This window comes from Strix aluco, chromosome 10 (assembly GCF_031877795.1).
Source record: "Strix aluco isolate bStrAlu1 chromosome 10, bStrAlu1.hap1, whole genome shotgun sequence".
Lineage (NCBI taxonomy): Eukaryota > Metazoa > Chordata > Aves > Strigiformes > Strigidae > Strix > Strix aluco.
The window spans coordinates 10,033,520-10,051,752 of record NC_133940.1 but is presented as its reverse complement, the minus strand read 5'-3'; the positions used below and the strand labels follow the sequence as shown (position 1 = coordinate 10,051,752).

The 18,233-nt window shown below is 48.7% G+C and overlaps 2 protein-coding genes across 3 annotated transcripts; one reads left to right on the top strand and one right to left on the bottom strand.

The window, feature by feature from the left end:
- Positions 1–1,633: 1,633 nt before the first annotated feature.
- UBE2A (ubiquitin conjugating enzyme E2 A) lies at positions 1,634–10,854 on the bottom strand. Of its 2 annotated transcripts, XM_074835201.1 has the most exons (6): positions 10,585–10,853; positions 10,204–10,284; positions 10,049–10,074; positions 4,601–4,690; positions 3,510–3,598; positions 1,634–3,084 (listed from the first exon to the last, which is right to left on the bottom strand). In XM_074835201.1, the coding sequence occupies exons 1-6, from the start codon at positions 10,626–10,628 to the stop codon at positions 2,956–2,958; spliced, it is 459 nt and encodes a 152-aa protein (XP_074691302.1). In that variant the 5' UTR covers positions 10,629–10,853; the 3' UTR covers positions 1,634–2,955. The 2 variants fall into 2 exon arrangements, with proteins under 2 accessions (XP_074691302.1, XP_074691303.1); XM_074835202.1 differs by lacking the exon at positions 10,204–10,284 and having other exon boundaries at positions 10,585–10,854.
- Positions 10,855–12,433: 1,579 nt separating this feature from the next.
- Positions 12,434–16,193, top strand: STEEP1 (STING1 ER exit protein 1). Its single transcript, XM_074835198.1, has 7 exons — positions 12,434–12,617; positions 12,818–12,935; positions 13,108–13,149; positions 13,253–13,391; positions 13,920–14,009; positions 14,161–14,253; positions 15,009–16,193. Exons 1-7 carry the CDS (start codon positions 12,494–12,496, stop codon positions 15,069–15,071), a joined length of 669 nt encoding a protein of 222 aa, XP_074691299.1. The 5' UTR covers positions 12,434–12,493; the 3' UTR covers positions 15,072–16,193.
- The last annotated feature ends 2,040 nt before the right edge of the window (positions 16,194–18,233 follow it).

The window sequence follows — 18,233 nt, the reverse complement described above, 5'->3', positions numbered from 1 at the left end:
CCTCCTCTCTTTGCCTGGATGGCTGCAGCCCACCTTCTAGCTCGGACTTCTGAAATAAAAGCGTGCTGCTGCTGTCTTCGTAGAAAAATAATCTGACAATTCTAAAAGTATGTTGGTTTTTTGGTTTTGTTGGGGTTTTGTGTGCGTTATTCCCTCTCTACTTCTGAATTCTGCTCTCAAGAACACTGGGCTCTAGCAGATGGTGATGTAGGAGTGGAAGAAGCCTGGTACTTTCTAGGGAGATATTCCTGCAGGCAGGAGCGCAGCCCCCCTCCCCAACTTGGACATGCAGCAGGTCTTCAAAGCCTGGTGCTGCTGCGAAGGCAGCCGGGGCCCCGCGGCGGTGTTGGGGCAAGAGGTGCCTCGGCAGGGGCAGGTGCCAGCGTGTGGCTGTGACCCTCGCCCCCCCCCCCAGCTTTGCCGCGTGCGGGACCTGCCCGTTGCCTTCCAGCTCAGGTGGTGGCTGTAGGTTTGGGTGGCCGGGGTGGCCTGGCTGAGCTAAGGCACTGCCAGCCTCCCCGCTGCGGTGCGTTCGTGGAGCCGTAAGCGGTTTACAATTCAGTCAGTGGATGAAGTCTGTACCCCAGAGGGGTGTAAAGGTGAGATTTCCCCCCACACACACACTGCTCTGTGCTGCTCTTGTTTCTGGCTGCCTTAAGAGTCCACTCTTTTTTTTTTTTTTAGCAACCACCAAGACAAATACGAAATGGAGGGACTGATGCGCTGGCCTCTGTGGCAGTAGGACTTGGCCCCTTCAGAAAGGGTTCTGCTGGCAGCAGCCTGCAGGAGCCCTCCCAGCTGGGATGGGGCAGCAGCTCAGATACTCTGGGTTGGTGTCTCCATCCCAGTTGGAGCTGGAGTGGTGGTCTGGGCTCTGTAACATAGTTGGAGCAACTAAGGTGCTTGTTGCTTGACTGGCTCTGACAGGGGCCAGGCTCACCCAGGGAGCGCTCGAGGAGCACCCACCCCTAGGTGAGGCAGAGGTGCTGTCCCTTCCCTGTGCGCACCCAGGAGCGGGGCAGCTCTCACCCGGGGGCTGTGAGGACACTGTCCTTCAGAAGGAGCCCCTGTAACTTGGTGGGAGTGCAGTGGAGCGAGGCTGTGCCATGTAAGACAAAAGGCCTGTTCAGCAGTGGGAGCTGTGGGTGCAGCAGGTACAAAGGCCAGTTTAATTTTTTAAAAGAGCCTGGCCACTTCCATCTTCATTACAGAATTAAGCAGCAGTACCAGCTTCTGTTATGTGTCAGCCACTTAAAATCCTGTTCTTCCCCTCGTAAGACAGGAGGAAAATAAACATGCTTCCTCTACCAATTCATTACTGAGCCCATTAAGTTGCTGTAACTCATTATCACAGGCTCCTTTTTGTCAACAGTTCACGCTGAGGCCTGACACAGTGCTGCAGCTCCTGCAGGCACTGGTTTCACTAAGGCTCATGTCTGTCAGTCCTGGCCTGTCTCCTCCTTTGCCCCTCACACTGCCGTGCCTGGCTGGGAGGGCCAAGTCCACCACCCCCTGCCCTGGCGGGCACTGCTGCTGCCCTGGGCAGGAACAATGTCACTGTCCTGCTGTAAGGGGCCACCTGGGGCCTGATCCCGCCCCAGGCTCCACCAAAATAACCACAGTTATACACCTCTTGCCTATTTATACAATAAGCACTAAGGTTACACTTTATTTACAAGTTTTGAAAAATGTACAGTTTCTTACATGGGTTACTTGTGCAAAGTTAAACTTCTCAACTAACAGACCAATGTGCACACAAAAGACACTGGAACAGTGGACAACACAACTGTAGGTCTCATCCCACACTGCTGCTTTAAGGTACTGTATCCAAATGTACAAACTTAGCCTTACAAAAAAAGTGAGTCTGGACTTACAAATGTTTTTTCAGAGTTGAAAAAATATTTTCATAAAACTGAAGGGAAACTAACTCAAGCATGCAGCAGTAGCTCACACAAACCCCACGGTAATCTACAAAGAGCAGAAACTGCAGAGACCCAAGTGCCTACCCCCTACTTCATTCAACCTTTCCACGAGGCACAGCCGGATCCCAAAGAACTTCTTATCTTTCTCAGCTAAAGATAAGGGGCAGGAGAAGGACACTGAAGGGGAGTAATTCCACCACTGGAACACTTCAGGTTTTACCTCTTCCTTGATGTGGAAGGTCTGCGCTCAGAGTACCACAGCTCTACCTGGTTTTGTCCAGTAATGCCTCAGTGACAGGACTATAGAAACATATTGAAGCAGTCTCTGTAGGCATGTCCTTTAAAATAAAAATTAAAAAAAAGGGGGGGGTTGTTTCTCAGCCTAAGCAAAGATCAAAGTACCACAACTGTAGTGATTTATGTATATCTGTACATAAATCTTGTGTGTGAAGTGCAGCGGTAACTAGCATTCCACGGTCTTACTAAATATCTGAATTGGAATCAATTTGAGAGTTGTTTTTTCTCCATGAGCAAGGAGTTGCTAAACCAATACAAAAGGGAAACGAGGTTACTTCTTCACTCAGTACTTACAAATGCAGTGGGGTCTAAACCAATAGTAGAGGTAAATGACCAGCCTGGACACATCAGCACTTTAGTTAATATCAGTTAAAAAATGTGTATGTATATAAACATCCCTTTTATCAAGCTACACATAAGCATCACTGTGTATAACACAATTACAATTAAAAGCTTAGTGTACACTACAGAAATGCACAATACTGCCCTAAGACTGGAGAGGGACCACAGGAAATGAATTCGGCATCAGTAACTCTTTTGCAAGTAACCCAAGTACAGAACATTTGACTTCAAAGTGGGTGCTTTCTGATGTCCAAGGAGAAGAAGCTTCAGCAAGGGAGGGTGGCAACAGCACAACAGCTATTCTGCTTGCAAAGTAAATGCTAGGAGGAAAAAGATGACTCAGACACTTTGTTTATTTCCTCATCAACAGAGTGTTCATTTGCATCATCCTGGGTCAACAGTCACGCCAGCTCTGTTCTACTATTGCAGAAACCCGTTTTTCATATTCCCGCTTATTCTCTTGGTATAGCTGAGCTGCCTGGCTGTTTGCTGGACTGTTAGGATTTGGCTCATCCAATAGAGACTGTGCAAAGAGAAAAAGATTCTTAGGCACTCGAAAGCATGCATAGTTTTCCGACATATTCCTTAAACTATCCGCACAAGCTAGCGAGCAGAGGTTAATCTAGCTACAGGTACGGCACGCTGCGGTATTCCAGCTGCGAGTGACGGGAAGCTTTCGCCATCAGTCTCACTCTTGGCAGCGCAGGCGACTGCTGAACCGATGGCAGTGCCATCGCTGGGTGGGTGGGTCCCTTCAGCCACCGCCTGCGGTCACTGGCCGCTCCCTTTACACCTGGGAAGCATTCACACTTTAGCAAATCCCAAGGTATAGTGGCTATACTGCCTAGCAGGAGGGGAGGAAAAAAAAAAAAAAAAAAGTGTTTCCTGAGCTGTTTTTGTCAAAGCATCCTGATTGCATTCTGCCTTTTCATGCAGAGTTCTTTTTACCTGTATGGATGTTAAGATGGAGGAGACATCATAAGTAGGACTCCAACGATTCTGAAGAATATCCAGACATATACTACCATCTGCATAGACTAGAAAAGGTTCAAGAAGAATGGCTTAAAACAGAAGTTGTACAGCTACTCGGTTTTTATCTAGCACTACCTCATGCTGAAAACTGACAAACACCGCAGAAGTCAATACCGTCTGGCAGACTTAAGTCCAGCAAACAGGCCTGTAGGCAGGAAGAGGTGAAGCTTGTCACCCACAGCTGTCTGAGGTACTTAAAGTCAACTGCTGCTTATTCTTCAACATCAAGCTTCTCTACAAGATTGCAACTACCACTATGGAAAACCATGAATAGATTTTTAAGGCAAAAGAATTTAAGCTACCCACAAGTGAACCAAATAAAGAACACAAGCAAAAAGCTGTTTACACATAAGATTTCCCCTGAAAGTATCTACCACAGACAGTGTCTAGTCACCTTTCTGACAGCACCTCGAGAGGAACCTTCCCTCCGTGCACTTTACCCACACACACACTTACTACACTGGAAAGTTTCCAGTTTTTCTTCACAAAGCTAATACTTGTTTGGAGGCAAGGCACACATCTCCAACCTCTAATTACCAAGGGGATTACTGAAACAATCTTACTATCACTGGCTGTAGTTAGAAACTAGCACTACATTTCAAGGTGTAGCATTCTTACAGGCATTTTTGGGAAGTAAAGTGATGAAAGACAACTGCATTCAGCACTGTCACTACACTCGTATGCACTACGTATAGACAAAAGCCCAGGGCACTGCTGTTTAAGTACAAAATACTCTTCTGTGAGGTTTAACAACAGGCAGCTGAGAGAGAAGAGCATCTCATCAACACTGTGCTGTAACACCTGAAAGGTAAGAGGCTCCTTTCATTTCAAGCCTGAGCACTGCTCACATATTCATCTTTACCAAAACTACACAGAACCACACTGCAATTTTGGTAGCTTAATAGATAGTGGAAACTTTTATAATAAATAGACCCTTTTCTACAGCACTATAGCATGCTATATATTAAAAAAAAAAAAAAAAAAGCAAGCATTGTGTAAGTACTTACCATTTGGATGAAACATTTTCGAGACAAATCTAACAGTAGGTGGCTTATTCGGATATTCTTCTGTGAATTCTATTGTAAGTTTGAAAGTTCCTGGAGTTGAGAGAGAGAGATAAGTAACCTTTATTCAGAATGAATTTACACAGGGGATGAGTAAGTAGTATCCCTCCACAAACACAAACCGGTACTACTCTGCTCATACATGCATGCTGGAGAGGGAATATAGATCGCTCAGTCCTACAGTGATTCTTCTACTCTCTTTGGAGTTAATCATTAACTCTGAAGTCCCAGACAGTACTGGTACAAGACTATCTCCCATGACTGACTTTTACTGCCAAAACCACCACCCCAACCAAAAGGTTTGTGTAAGGAAATAAATCTGTCCTTGAGGTTTTCTTCCACAAAGCCTAATCCCAGTGCACTGTGAAAACAACACACATTGGTGTACAACCAGCCGTGTAACAGGCCATGATTGAGTAAGTCCTAGAGACTGGGATATGCTATCATGCCAAGGACCTCCTTATTTCCTCCCTGTTTAAATTTCAAGAAAATACATTTTTATCAACGACTGTGAAGTAATTAGGTCTTATTGTAGAAAAGTAGTATTGAAAACAGCATCCAAATCAGACACCTTAAAATAAAAATCGGATCATTTACTTCACATTAACTACTCTTCCTTTGAGAAAGACTAATCAAGCGGAAACAGAAAACCGTGTAGTCCCAATCCAATCATTTTAACAGCCTGCACCAACATAAGTTATCTTGGCCCTTCTCCTCAGGCTATGACAATCCGAGAATAAGAAGTCTGTCAACTAAGCTGCATACATATGGGTCCAGGGGACTAAGCACTGCTGGCAATTCCAATCAGTAGCTGAGGAACGCTGCGCACTCAACTTCACAACAGGGAAGAGTCTCTTTACCATGCTGTGGCCTCAGACCAGCCAAGTGGGAGGCAGTTTATGGAGTTCCTGGGTCTGTCCAGAGAGACGTATCTGAAGCACCTTCATATAAATATACAGCCCTCCCGTAAAAGGAACGTACCTTACAGCAACAGCTCTAACACCTGCCGGCGCGGACACGGTACCTTTTTTGAAAAGGCATTCTTACGTATCACTGACAGGTTTTTTTCCCCCCTCAACACTCAGTGCCCAAATTAAAACTCAGGGGCTCAGATATAAAGCTCATCCTTGCTTCCTACTGTGAGGGAGTTTTCCAGCACTAATATAATTAATGTATTCCTTTGTTTGGCTGGCAAATATGTACCAACAACTGGTAGCCAGAGAAGAGATTTTTTCAACCCTTTTCCTGTTTTTCAGATCAGCAAGGACCTGCAGTGTTTCTAAGGGACTCCTTCCTTTATAAGGAGATAAATTATGATGTTGAGTTGCAAGAAATGAAGGTCACTGCTGTGACGTCCCAGTTTGCATATGAAGACACAGTACAGATGCTTCACAGCTATCTGAACAGCAGTGGGAAGTCCAAACATCCTAAAAATAATTTTTTACATGTTTGTTTTTTATTAGTAGCCTAACAGCATAAGAGCAGAGAGCCCCCAGCATGCTATCTTACTGTAAAACAAAAGGAACAAAAGTAGCATAGTTAAGATTGTTCAAATTAGCAGAAGCCTGCAGTGGGGCTTTCAAGCTTTACCCCAGCTAATCCAGAGGCACAGAGACAGATCCAAGATCAGTTTGAAAGCCAAGTTAGTAACAACTTCTACCAGCTGCGAGCATCAGCTCAGGACTACCCCTCCTCCCTACACAGTGACAATCCCAAGCAACACTGGCCCTTTGGAATCAAACGCTTAGAGATTTGATTCTAAATCTTAAGAGATTCCCAGCTCTCCCTGCCCCAGTTCTGGTTCTCAGTAGCCTCCTTATGAGGTAGGAAAGCAGGCATTTTCTTCTGTGGAAGAGTGACTAAGCAAGCAGTAGGCTGAAAACTGAGCACAAACCATCAAATAGTAGAGTTCAACAAGCATACTTGAGAAAATGAATGCTATTCCAGAACACTGACTGAAGTGGGAGCAGAGGGGATAGATAAGATGGCCAAAAATCAGTAACATGGGCAGTTTGGTCTCAGAATCCATTTAAAACTGCTGAAAGAAAGGGAAGCTATCTGTCCCACCAGGGACAGGGCAGCATTACTTTTAACACAAATCTGAGCGAGCGGCTAGACAGTTTCCAGCTGAAGCATCTACCTACTCAAATTTCCAAGTTAAGACCCAGAGTGGCAACGGCTCTTTGAAAGGGCTCCACAGTACACAACACCTCGCTGTTGAGCTTTATTAAAGGACAGATCCAGAGATCCAGTGAAGCAAAGTCCAAAGGTCACTCCCACTGAAAGCCCACACAAGTGAAGCAGGTATCACGACACACACTGCTGGGGATGAGGCCTTCAGCATCCAGTCTGTTGCTAATTTTATAGGTTTCAACTGGTATTCCTTGCAACTTACCCTAGACAGCCAATTTTAAAATTGTCATTCATTTCATTATTCATATCAGGATCATCACTGATCTTAAGAGAACATTCCCTTTTTCTCTCTTGTATTTACCTTGTTGATCTGTTTATTCTGCTTCGGGATGTGAAACTCTGGCATGGCTAACAGGGAGGCTTCTCCATGGCCTGTACGCTGGCCTGAGTGTCCCCCACCAGAGCAGTGCCCAGGGCCCTGCCAGGCCCTCCTCGCTGCAAGGAGCGAGGGCAGCCCCCTCTATTCCTCTGTCCATAAAGCAGGGACGATCTCTTCCTCTCCCGCATGAGGATACAGAATCCGTGTTCTGTAAGCAAGGAACAAACCCTACAGAAGGCAAACGCCTTGCTCTCTCTGTTCAAGCCTCCTGCACACTCACAGCAAGGCAGGAGACTGCAACAGCTGTGTTACTTAACCCTCTCCAAGCCAGGAATCCTGCACTAACCATAGTATCACCATCCAGCTTCAGAGAACAGGTCTGAAGGACTGGGAGAGCCTGGGTTTCTATCCCTGTGACAGCACTACCACTTCAGATGCCACACACATAGATTCTTAGAAATATGGTGAAGGGCAGGGTAAATATCCCCAGGGTCCTACTGCAGACACCTGCAATCGAGTCCTCTTAAACCAGAAGATGGAAGTTATGCTGCTGATCTAAATTAGTAGTTGCTCCTAGGCCGAGTCAGCCTGCGCACTGAGTTGTGAAAACACCCTCTGAAGTCTGGGGGTGGAGGGGAGGGAGGGTTGTTAGCCGCATTATGCTGCACAGCAAGTAAACAAACGTGTTTGAACTTAAGGTTTTCAGTTCAGACAAAGCCAAAAATCTCGGAAGCTGAGACTGGAGAAGGGTCTCACCAGAATGAGTATAAAGAACAGGGATTCTCATGATGTTGAAGTTATTGCACCTCTAGTTCAACCAAAAAAAAAAAAATTCACAGGCTACTTTCACAAGAACTAAGGTATCTTAAGTCTTACAGTATCACCAAGAAGTGACAGAGCCTAAAGACAACAAATCAAAGCGACTTCTGAAGAACACTGCCCTGCAAAGGCTTCCTGGAAAGGATTAGAGCTCCAGCGTACCTTTGTCTTGCACAGGCCTGCACAGTTACCATACAAGCCCAAACTAACAGCTCAATACCGTTAAATAAAAATTCCCTTAATTTTACCTACATTATGCTAAACTGCATCTGAACTGTGCTACTCCACCTGCTTAATGGAAAAGCGCAGTTGAGGCACCAATCCACCCATATCTCTAGGCACCACTTAGTATTTTGTTATCTAGCACAATGTAAGATACGTCCCAGAGAAAAGGAGATAAGCATATCCTACAACGCAAGACATATCTGTTTTCCTGCGCGCATACTGTGAAAACACACACTTTGCTATGAAAAGAGCAATCCATCTCTCACCGAGATTATATTATTAGATCAAGCAAAGCAGTAGGACAGCAGCAGCAGACTCAAGCATCTGTTTGAACTTCAAACTGCTGTGAGTGCAACATGTCCTAAGTGTTTGAGATAAAGACACAGTGCTGCCACAGTGGAAAGCACAGAGGAAATCAGTACATCAGGGCTCTCAAAAGCAGCCTGCAACTAAATGGAAATATATGGAAAAAAGCCCTTATAGCATCTGTTAACCCCACACTGAGCTCGAAGAGCCTGAACATAGAAACAACCTGCATTTTAGCACACTGCAAGGAGACAGCTTTCTGCTCCAAACAGTGAATCACGCTATTAATGGCAGTGCACCAAGAACCTAAGCAGCTCCAGCAACCCTCACAGAAGTTTAAGAGAGCCTTCTTTAAGGTTTACAAGACGAGAAAACAGAACAGATTTAGTCTATCTGTTCTATTATGTAATACGGCATACTTAAGTTCTAAACATTAGACTTCTGAAGCAGCTACTATAGCAAGTTTCAGAATTAATCCAATATATTTTAAAAAAAGTAACTGGAGTCTTTGGAGTTTTCTCAGGCCTGAAATATTTAAAATCTTCAAATTCTTTACAGAAAAAAAAAAATCTGCAATTTACAGGCATGCCCACAGGTGTTACCTCCAAGGATAAACAGAGACAAAGGAGTTAGCCAAGAACAACATAAGAGTTAAGGAATTTTTCCTATGCTTTTGTCATGAGTCATGGAGATCCAGGATTAATTATAGCCTGCACTGAAAGCATAAAAAAAAAAAAAAGCATCACTGATTTCAGTTAGACAGTATTTCATGTCTAACAAGTTTTCACAAAGATGCTAGAGTATTCATACAGCATCAGTAAAGCTATAAAAGACAGTAAGGCCAGAGAGAAACTGCTAGGACACAGGTGTGTTACAAGCATCTATTTAGTCAGCTTTTAAAGTTAAAAAGTCCTTTTAATCTTTAACCCTGAATGATACCAATTGTAGCAGAGTGAAGTAGGTGCCAAGGAAAAAAACAACAAAAAAAATCTGTTCTGAACTTCCTCAAACATTCAGCCCATTTCCTACTTCAGCTGACTCACGTTGGGACTTAGTCGCAAAACACTTCCAGCATCAGAAAAAACAGAACTCAAATCAAACTACAACGGTTCTATGCCAGGTTTTTGACAGTATTCCAAATATGAGTGTCCCTAAAAACACAATCCAGGGTTCAACAGCAAAGCTTGGAGATCCTTAAAACAGTATGTTAAATTAGGCTTAGGATAGTCAGATTTAGCGATTACAAGAAAGCCCCTATAAACTAATTTGTAGGTTTCTGTCAGTCAACATAGCAATCTAAATCTACAACACTTTCTTGGAGTACGATTAAAAATAAATAAAGAAAGATAGATTCAGGTAAGTCCAGCATAGGGTTGTGTGGTCAGGTGAATATGCACCCATGTCCCTTCTCCATCCCCGAGCCCACACCTGTTGCAAAGTCCACGGCAGTGACACACCAAGGCCGTGTCAAACTGCAGCAGTCTGTCCCGAGAAAGCCAAACCCCAGGCCCACACGTAGCCGCACTTACCGTCCTCGAAAGGGGTCCCCTCAGGCCTAAAGGAGGGAAGAAGCAGAGCACAGCGTTACGCCGCGGGCAGCCCAGCTCCGACCCCCCCCAGGAGGCAGCGCGGCGGCGGCCCCCGCGGCCTGCCGCCCCCAGCCCCCCGCCCCCGGCCGACTCACCCGAAGATGACGGCGTTCCACACCATGATGTTGTTCTCGGAGGGGGCCCCGCTCACCCCGGCCGGGGGATCCTCCTGCAGCCTACGGGGCACAGGGAGGGCTGAGGCACCGGCCCCGCCGCCCCCCCCACCTCCGGCGCCCCTCGCGCGGCCGGCGGCCGCCCCTGCGCACTTCGCGTAACCCAGGCAGGTAGCTCCACGCCCCTGCGCAAACAGCGTAACCCGCAGGCAGGCAGCGCCGACCGGCGCTACGCAATCAGCGGAGCGCGCCCTACCCCGCCGCCATGTTGTGCTGCCCCCCTCCTCCCCCGGTAGAGCCGGGCCCTTCGTCCTCCTCCCGCCCGCCGCCCCCCGCCTCCCCTCGGCCGGCGGCCTCGGTTACCTCTTGAAGTCCCGCATGAGGCGCCTACGGGCCGGAGTGGACATGGCGGGCGCAGGGTTATAGATCACTCATACACTGTCAGAGGGAGGACGGGGCGCCCAGAGACGGCGGCGGCGACAGCGAGCTCCAACTGAGGCACCAGCAGCGCTGACGAACAGGAGCGATCGCGGCCTCTACCACTGAGGCGGCGGGGGGAGCCCTGGGCCGAACCGACTCCTGCGCCGGCTGCCGGGCGATCCCGGGATGTACCAACGGCGCGGGGAGAGGGGGCGGAGCCGGATGTCGCTGAGTCCCCAGCGCAGCATCTACCACCGCAGCGCGGGGGCGAGGGGCGGTGCCCCAGGCCGGGGGCTGTACCAACGGCTGCGGCGGGCGGGGGGAGACGTGGCCTGTGACGCCACGGAGGGCGGGCGGGCGGCCGGGGGAGCCGCCTTCTCCCTTAGCGGCGGCGGGAGCGGCTGGACCCGCCCCGGGCGCCGAGGCGGCGGCGGGCAGCGACGGGCGGCTGCGGCCCAGCGGCGGAGGGTGCGCGGCGCTCGTACCGGCAGGAGTGTTCCTGCCCCTTCCCCCCGGCCGCCGCTCGCTGCCTCCCTGCGGTGGGGTGGGGGAGGACATGGGAATGGTAAAAGAGAGAAAACTTGTGGGTTGAGATAAAGACAGGTAAAGCAAAAGCCGCGCACACAAGCAAAGCAAACCAAGGAATCCGTTCACCCCTTGCCATGGGCAGGCAGGTGCTCGGCCATCCCCAGAGAAGCAGGGCTCCACGGTGGCTTGGGGAGACAAACACCGTCACTCCCAGCGTCCCCCCTTCCCCCTTCTTCCCCCAGCTCTATATGCTGAGCATGATGCCACATGGCCTGGGATGTCCCTGGGGTCAGTTGGGGTCAGCTGTCCCCGCTGTGCCCCCTCCCAGCTCCTTGTGCACCCCCAGCCTCCTCGCTGGTGGGGCGGGGTGAGGAGCAGAAAAGGCCTTGACTCTGTGTCAGCGCTGCCCAGCGGTAACGAAAACATGCCTGTGCTATCAACACTGCTGTCAGCACAAACCCAAACCACAGCCCCATACTGTGAAGAAAATGAACTCTACCCCAGCCAAAACCAGCACAACCTGCTATGCTGCATTTTCTGCTTCCAAGGGAAAATAATCTGTTTTCTACCTTTTTTAATAGCCTTTGAGGGTAAAGAATTTCTGCTGTAGTCTGAAGTAGACTGGATAGGCCCCATTTTTCCACTTCTCCTCACTTGTAACTTCATGTAAGATAGCCACATGGGCAGGTGGCTTCAGAAGAAGACACGGGAGGAAGACCTGCTGCCTTTCACAGAAGTTGAAAGAAAATAATTAGAAAATTGCTTTCATGGCTGCACTGAAAATCTCCTGTTCTTGACCTTTCCTGCTCTTAGCCAGCCTATGCAACAAGAAACAGATGAGCTCTTGGTGCCTGTCAAGAGGAGGCTTTGTTCAGTGCCCTGCCTTTGGGGACACCAGCAGCCCCACCGGCCAGCCCCGAGGGAGGCACGGGCAGTTGGACACAGCTGCCCCGAAGTGGGTGTGAAGGGAAATGGTGTCACCGTCTCGCCGTTCCCCTCGGTCCGGAGCCCCTCTGTGCCGAGTCCGGCCCAGGTTGTTTGTTAAGAGAAATGATGTAAGGCCCGAGTGTCGCCGTTGTGATTTGTGTTGAATGCGCGACCTTACTGTGCCATGCTGGGCTTGGAAGCGGGGTGCCTTTAACCCCGCGGGTGCACACCGGCACCCCCCGCTTCCCCTTTGAGGAGAAACGACCGCCTCCGGAGGACCGGCGGCGAGAGCCGAGGCAGACCCGCCGCGGCTCACGCTCAGCGGGCGGAGCCGCCGCTGCGGCGGGGCGGGGGGGGGAGGCCGGGCCCGTGGGGAGGGAGGCCGGGCCCCGGCGCCATGCCGAAGGTGGTGTCTCGCTCCGTCGTCTGCTCCGACACCCGTGACCGCGAGGAGTACGACGATGGGGAGAAACCGCTTCACGTCTACTACTGCCTGTGCGGGCAGATGGTGCTGGTGCTGGGTGAGCGGAGGGGGCAGGCCGCGGGCGGCGGGGGCAGGCCGTGGGGGCAGGCCGCGGGCGGCGGGGGTAGGCCGCGGGCGGCGGGGGTAGGCCGCGGGCGGCCGGGGTAGGCCGCGGGCCCGGCGGCGCGGAGGGCCCGGGTAGGCGGCGGGTGTCCATCCCGGCCCCGCCGCCATCCCGGCCCCGCCGCTGCCCCGCAGACTGCCAGCTGGAGAAGCTGCCGATGCGGCCGCGGGACCGCGCCCGGGTGATGGACGCCGCCAAGCACGCCCACAAGTTCTGCAACGCGGAGGAGGAGGAGAGCGTCTTCCTGCGCAGGTGGGCCGCGGCCGGGCCCCGGCCTCCGCCCCCCGCCCCTCTGAGAGCCCCTCCGCGGCCCAGGGAAGGGGCTGCCGTGCTCTGGCCTTGCCTCACCCGGCTGGGGCCCACCAGCCAGGCACCAGTGCCCGCTGTCTGCGCCCTCCTCTCAAGCTCTCCCTCTCTCCCCCAGACCAGAAGGCATAGAGCGACAGTTCAGGAAGAAGTGTGGCAAGTGAGTGACTGCGGTGGCTCTTTAGTGACTTCTAGAGTCTGTGAGGTAACCGTAGGAAGCCAGAATCTGGGTTTCCTCACAGCTCCATGTGTTTCTGTTCTAGATGTGGACTGCTGCTCTTTTATCAACACCAACAGAAAAATGCTCCCGTGACATTCATTGTTGATGGTGCTGTGGTCAAATTTGGCCAGGGTTTTGGGAAAACAAACATATATACTCAGAAACAAGAACCTCCCAAAAAGGTAATCTGCTTTAGAGAAGTAAAAAGGCTTTCTCTGCTTTTCAAAAAGGTGTGGTGCGTAAAATCACTTAATAGCAGGGGCAAAGGAGAGAAAAAAGAAGGAAAAGGACCTCTAAATGATAACTCAGTTTGGGGTCTTCTCCCTGTCTGCCTTAAGTTTTCCTTTACAGAGGTCACTGCAGCTTGGAGACCTAGCACTAAAGGGTAAAAAAAAATAAACGTGGAAATCTAGACTGTGCCTGATGTTTAGGCTCAGTCACCAGAAAGTTTCCATTTTTAAGTAGGTCAGATTCGTAGTCTGCACAGTGATTCTGAAAGTCTGGCTTATCTATTATGTATCAGTGAGTTTGCTTCTGATAGTGACAGCTCTAAGCCCAGAAATTAGTGGGAATAATTCTCCTTTGCCACCGATGGAGTTCAGGTAATCTTAATGACTTGCATGAGAAGCTTCAAAAGCTTTGGAGGGGGAAGTGGTCCCTCGAGGAACCACTGTGGCAAGGTTTAACAAAATACTCTGCTCCTCACCCAGGTGATGATGACCAAACGGACCAAAGACATGGGCAAGTTCAGTTCTGTCACAGTCTCCACAATTGATGAAGAGGAGGAGGAGATTGAAGCGGTGAGTTTTGTCTGCCCTCGGTGGCGGACACGTCTGACCTGGGCAGCTGTCTCAGACACTGATCAGAGCCAGAGATCGTCTCACCATTTGGGTGAGCTGGTGTTACTTTGGGGTTTGCTGCTGCAAAGTAGTGACATTGTATGTGTTTCAGAGGGAGATTGCAGACTCCTACGCACAGAATGCAAAAGTGATTGAGAAACAGCTGGAACGCAAAGGCATGAGCAAGAGAAGGCTCCAGGAATTGGTGAGTGTTTTCTTTGGTGTTGAACATGAATCCCTAAGATCTGTTGGCTTTGTACACGAAAGGTATCTCGCAGATTGGGCTGCAAGTATAGAGGGGTCCTGGTACAGCCATAGGTAACTTGCAGCTTTGTGAGGATGACTTTTACTTTACAGGTTTTATAGAGATACTCTAGTCCTGAACTTAAAATTGTATGCAGTTACTTATAGAGCTAATTGACAAGCAGCCAGCAGAGCTTTTGCAGGGAGAATTTCCATGACCTGTTGGACAAGGAAAAAGGGAGAGGGAAACAAGACTGTGGCTTTGCCAACCGGGGCACCACTAATACTGTGCGCTCAAGCCTGCTTAGCCGAGCAGGTCTTTGCCGTGAGGCGTCAGGGCAAGCTAAGGGCCTTGTGGAGGACCTGCCAGCTCAGCTGCTACCAGAAGGGTCACTTGAAGAATTAATGGCAAGAACATCACAGAACATCTTACCTGCTATGACAGCAGAGTAGTAGATGGGAAGGGGGGGAAAATGTGCAGCTTCCACCTGAGGATAGAAAGTATGAAATCGTCTTCTGTGCAGTTAGTCTTGGTCTTTTTATGTTTTTAAGGGTGGCCCTCGTTTTGTACCTCAGGGGAGGAGGGAGTCAGCAAAGAACTTGAGCTGCTCTTGCTGCTGGTGCGAAAAGCTTGTGGTGGTCAACCAAACCCCATTGGAGCACTGAAGGGAAATGTATCCAGACATTACTTCATTCTATCTTTATTTTCTTAACCAGGCTGAGTTGGAAGCCAAGAAAGCCAAGATGAAAGGAACCCTGATTGATAATCAGTTCAAATGAAACACTGCTTGTCTGCTGGGTATTCAGAGACAGGAGAAAGCTACCAGGAGCTATCACAGATCTGTCGACAAAGCAGAAGTAACAGACAACGGTTCAAGGGCAATGTGCTGCAACAAGCTTGGAGGATGAGTACCTCTCTGTCATAAGTGATACTCTGATACCGATTTTAATAACTCCAGTGGCACTGGAGACTTTGCTGAAACTGCAGTTCTCTACAGGCCCAGTGTTACTAGCAAGCTGTTCCAGCCAGAATATTTACTTTTGGGAAAAATCTTTGCTGGGAGCCTTCCTGACTTCAGTGCACCTTTTAGATACCTCTCTTTTTATTTTGGTAGTTTCCAAATGTGTAAGACTTCCATAAATGTATTGGACCAATAGGCCAACTGTACAACAAAGAAATTGTTACAAAAGTAAGCTCTGTGCCTGTTGTTCCTTTTGTTATTTTAAATGTGTCCAAACCGTGCAGCAGCCTGAGAGACATGCCATTCCAATGCAGTCTGGAATGACTTGGATGCGAGGCCTGGGGATCATGCTGCTGCTCACCCTGACCAGCAGACAGGCTGTCAAAGGTTGCCAGCACAGGCTTGGCTGCAGCTCTAAGTCTCAGCTCCTATTGAACATCAGAAAGCTGCAGTTGTACAGAATTACACTGTCCCAACAGATACTGCCTGATAGAAGAACATGAAATCCAACCCTGTTTTAAAGTACTGAAAACAAAACTGCCTGTATGTTATACCACTAATGAGTACAAATACATAGCTCGAAGCTACTGATAGGATTGGTGATCATTTAAAGTAAAATACAACTGCATGTCTGAACTAACCCATTCTGCAAAACAGCATCAGTATTTGGAGTTGTAAAATGTGAAGGAGAAGGAAAAATTGTTCTGAATGCACTGACCACTAAGGATAAAGACAACATTAAGAATTGGTGCATAAAGTACCTTGTTTGGAAAATAATATTTTGTGTCTCTTGCGTGATGTAGTAACAGCGCTGTATAGCCCATGGTTTTGTTGCTTTACTTGGGATTAAATACCATGTTATGGATTTGAACTAAAATACTTTTCCTAGGGTGTTCTTACTCTACTAAGTATTGTAAAATAAAGTGAGCAATGAACAAGATGCTTCATCTCCCACAATTATTATGGAAGACTTCCTATGATAAGAAAGATTTTTCCATCTGGCTTTATAACCCTGACTGGGAAAACCCAGGTCTGCTCAGGCTAAGCTTAGGCTTCCTTTCTTTGGGAAAATAAGGTGTAAGGCAGGGAATGAACTCTGCCCCAGAGCTGGCAGGCTGGGATGCATGCATCCGACAATTTAATGCCAGACTGGGTAAGCACATGTTCGTGTTAACTCAAGCAGTGCTGATGTGTTCACTGCTGATCAGCTGCTAATCTGAAGTCTATTTCCATAAGCCTAGGTCCAATTAAGCGATTACAAGGTGGCGTGTAATACTTGGGAAGGGCTGGAGGAATGAGTGAGTGCAACTCCGTTACACAAAACCCTTTTTCCAAGTGTGGTAGCACAGTCCAGCCAGGCGAGGGCCTCAGGGTTCCTCTGGGAGCAACGCAAGCCCCGAATAACCACAAGTTGGTCTCTGTAAAAATTCAAAAGTTTTTTTCCAAGCAGGAGTCAAAAACTTTGAAATTTGAAAACAGGTTTCGAACCAGGTGAGGTCTGCTGGGACGCAGACTTCTTAGTCTCCAGTTGTCACAAAGGATGAAGTACGGTCCTTCAAGTGACACCCAGAACAAATGCTGCCTCGGGGATGGTGTTAGGGTTAAGGTTAGGAGTGACAAAATGCGTGGCCTCAGCTGAGGTGAGGCTGTGAAGGGGCTGCTAGGCGGACTAGGACCAGCTTTGCAGTTTGGTGAGGCACAAAGAAAATTCTGTGAGTGTGCAGCTCAGCACAAGTTGTCCAAAGCAGCAGTTAGCAAATGCCGTCAACTTCCTCGGCTGCACGCCTCGAGCCTTGAGGCAGTACAGCACAAGCACTCCTCCGTTCTGGCTTTCAGAAGACCAGCCCATGTTCAGTCAGTGTTTTTCATTCTTGTCATTAGAGACCTGCCTAGTTCAGCTCAGGACTCATTCACAGTCCCAATCAGAAAGGGGAGTATGTGGTTTGTCACACTAGCAGTCCCTGAGATACCTCTCATACACACTGGGTGTGCAGTCAATGGCTGAAACAACTCCAACACAGACATCATTACGTATGTGTTTCTTACTGTAACTAGACCTAGTTCACAACAATTTAAATCAAGTTGGGTTTTTTATTTCTAGATCTAAATGAATTAAAAGATGTTATATGACTAGCCACAGGAAGCAGAGCACCTAGTTCAAACGCTTGATTAAATGTACTATTATAATAGCTAAAACTAGCCATTCTGAAGAGTTTCCCACACCCTGGTAGCAACTGGGTAATCTGCAGCAGTGTTCAGACCAAATAAAAGTCAGATTTTGTGTTACTGTAAAAGCTAACATTAGTTTTTTATAGATCTGTAAATATAGGTAGGTAGTAGACTGTTTGTTTAACTGAGCACTATAGTGTACATAAGAACTTTTCTGGATGCAGAGGTATTGCAAAGCAAAGTAGCGTGTAAAATAAAAGTGGAGGAGGGGATCTGTTCCAAAAATAATGCCACACATGGCCAGACTTACCTTGACTTGCTTCATGGCTTAGTCTAGTCCAGTTTCCAAGCACGTTTGCAAGAACCTAGTCTGAATTACCATGTCAGAACAGCTCCATCTGTAGCAATGCTGCCTTGTTCCCCGTAACCTGTAAAAAAACCCCACGCAGTTTATAAACACTGAAGAGAAGTAGTAACGGTGCATCTGACCTCATCGGTGTTAATCGCAGCTGTACCTGAGGAGCAACATGAGGCCCTCCCCGCCTGCCTCCCCGTACACAGCTGATGCCGTTACAGAGGCTCTGGGGTGCTGGATAATGTAAAGGCTTGTCCAGAAGCTGCTCTACAGCTTTATTGGCATTTATCTGCTGGGGCTCCGGGCAGGTTAATAGCTCAGAGGGAGCTGGGCTAAGGGAGCCTGGTAAGGGATGTCTCCCAGGGCAGGGTTGACGGGTGTTTTGGGGAGCTGTCCTGGCCCCGTAACCCTGCGCGTGGCATGAGGAAGATGTTCCCCCTCAGCACGGCTGCACAG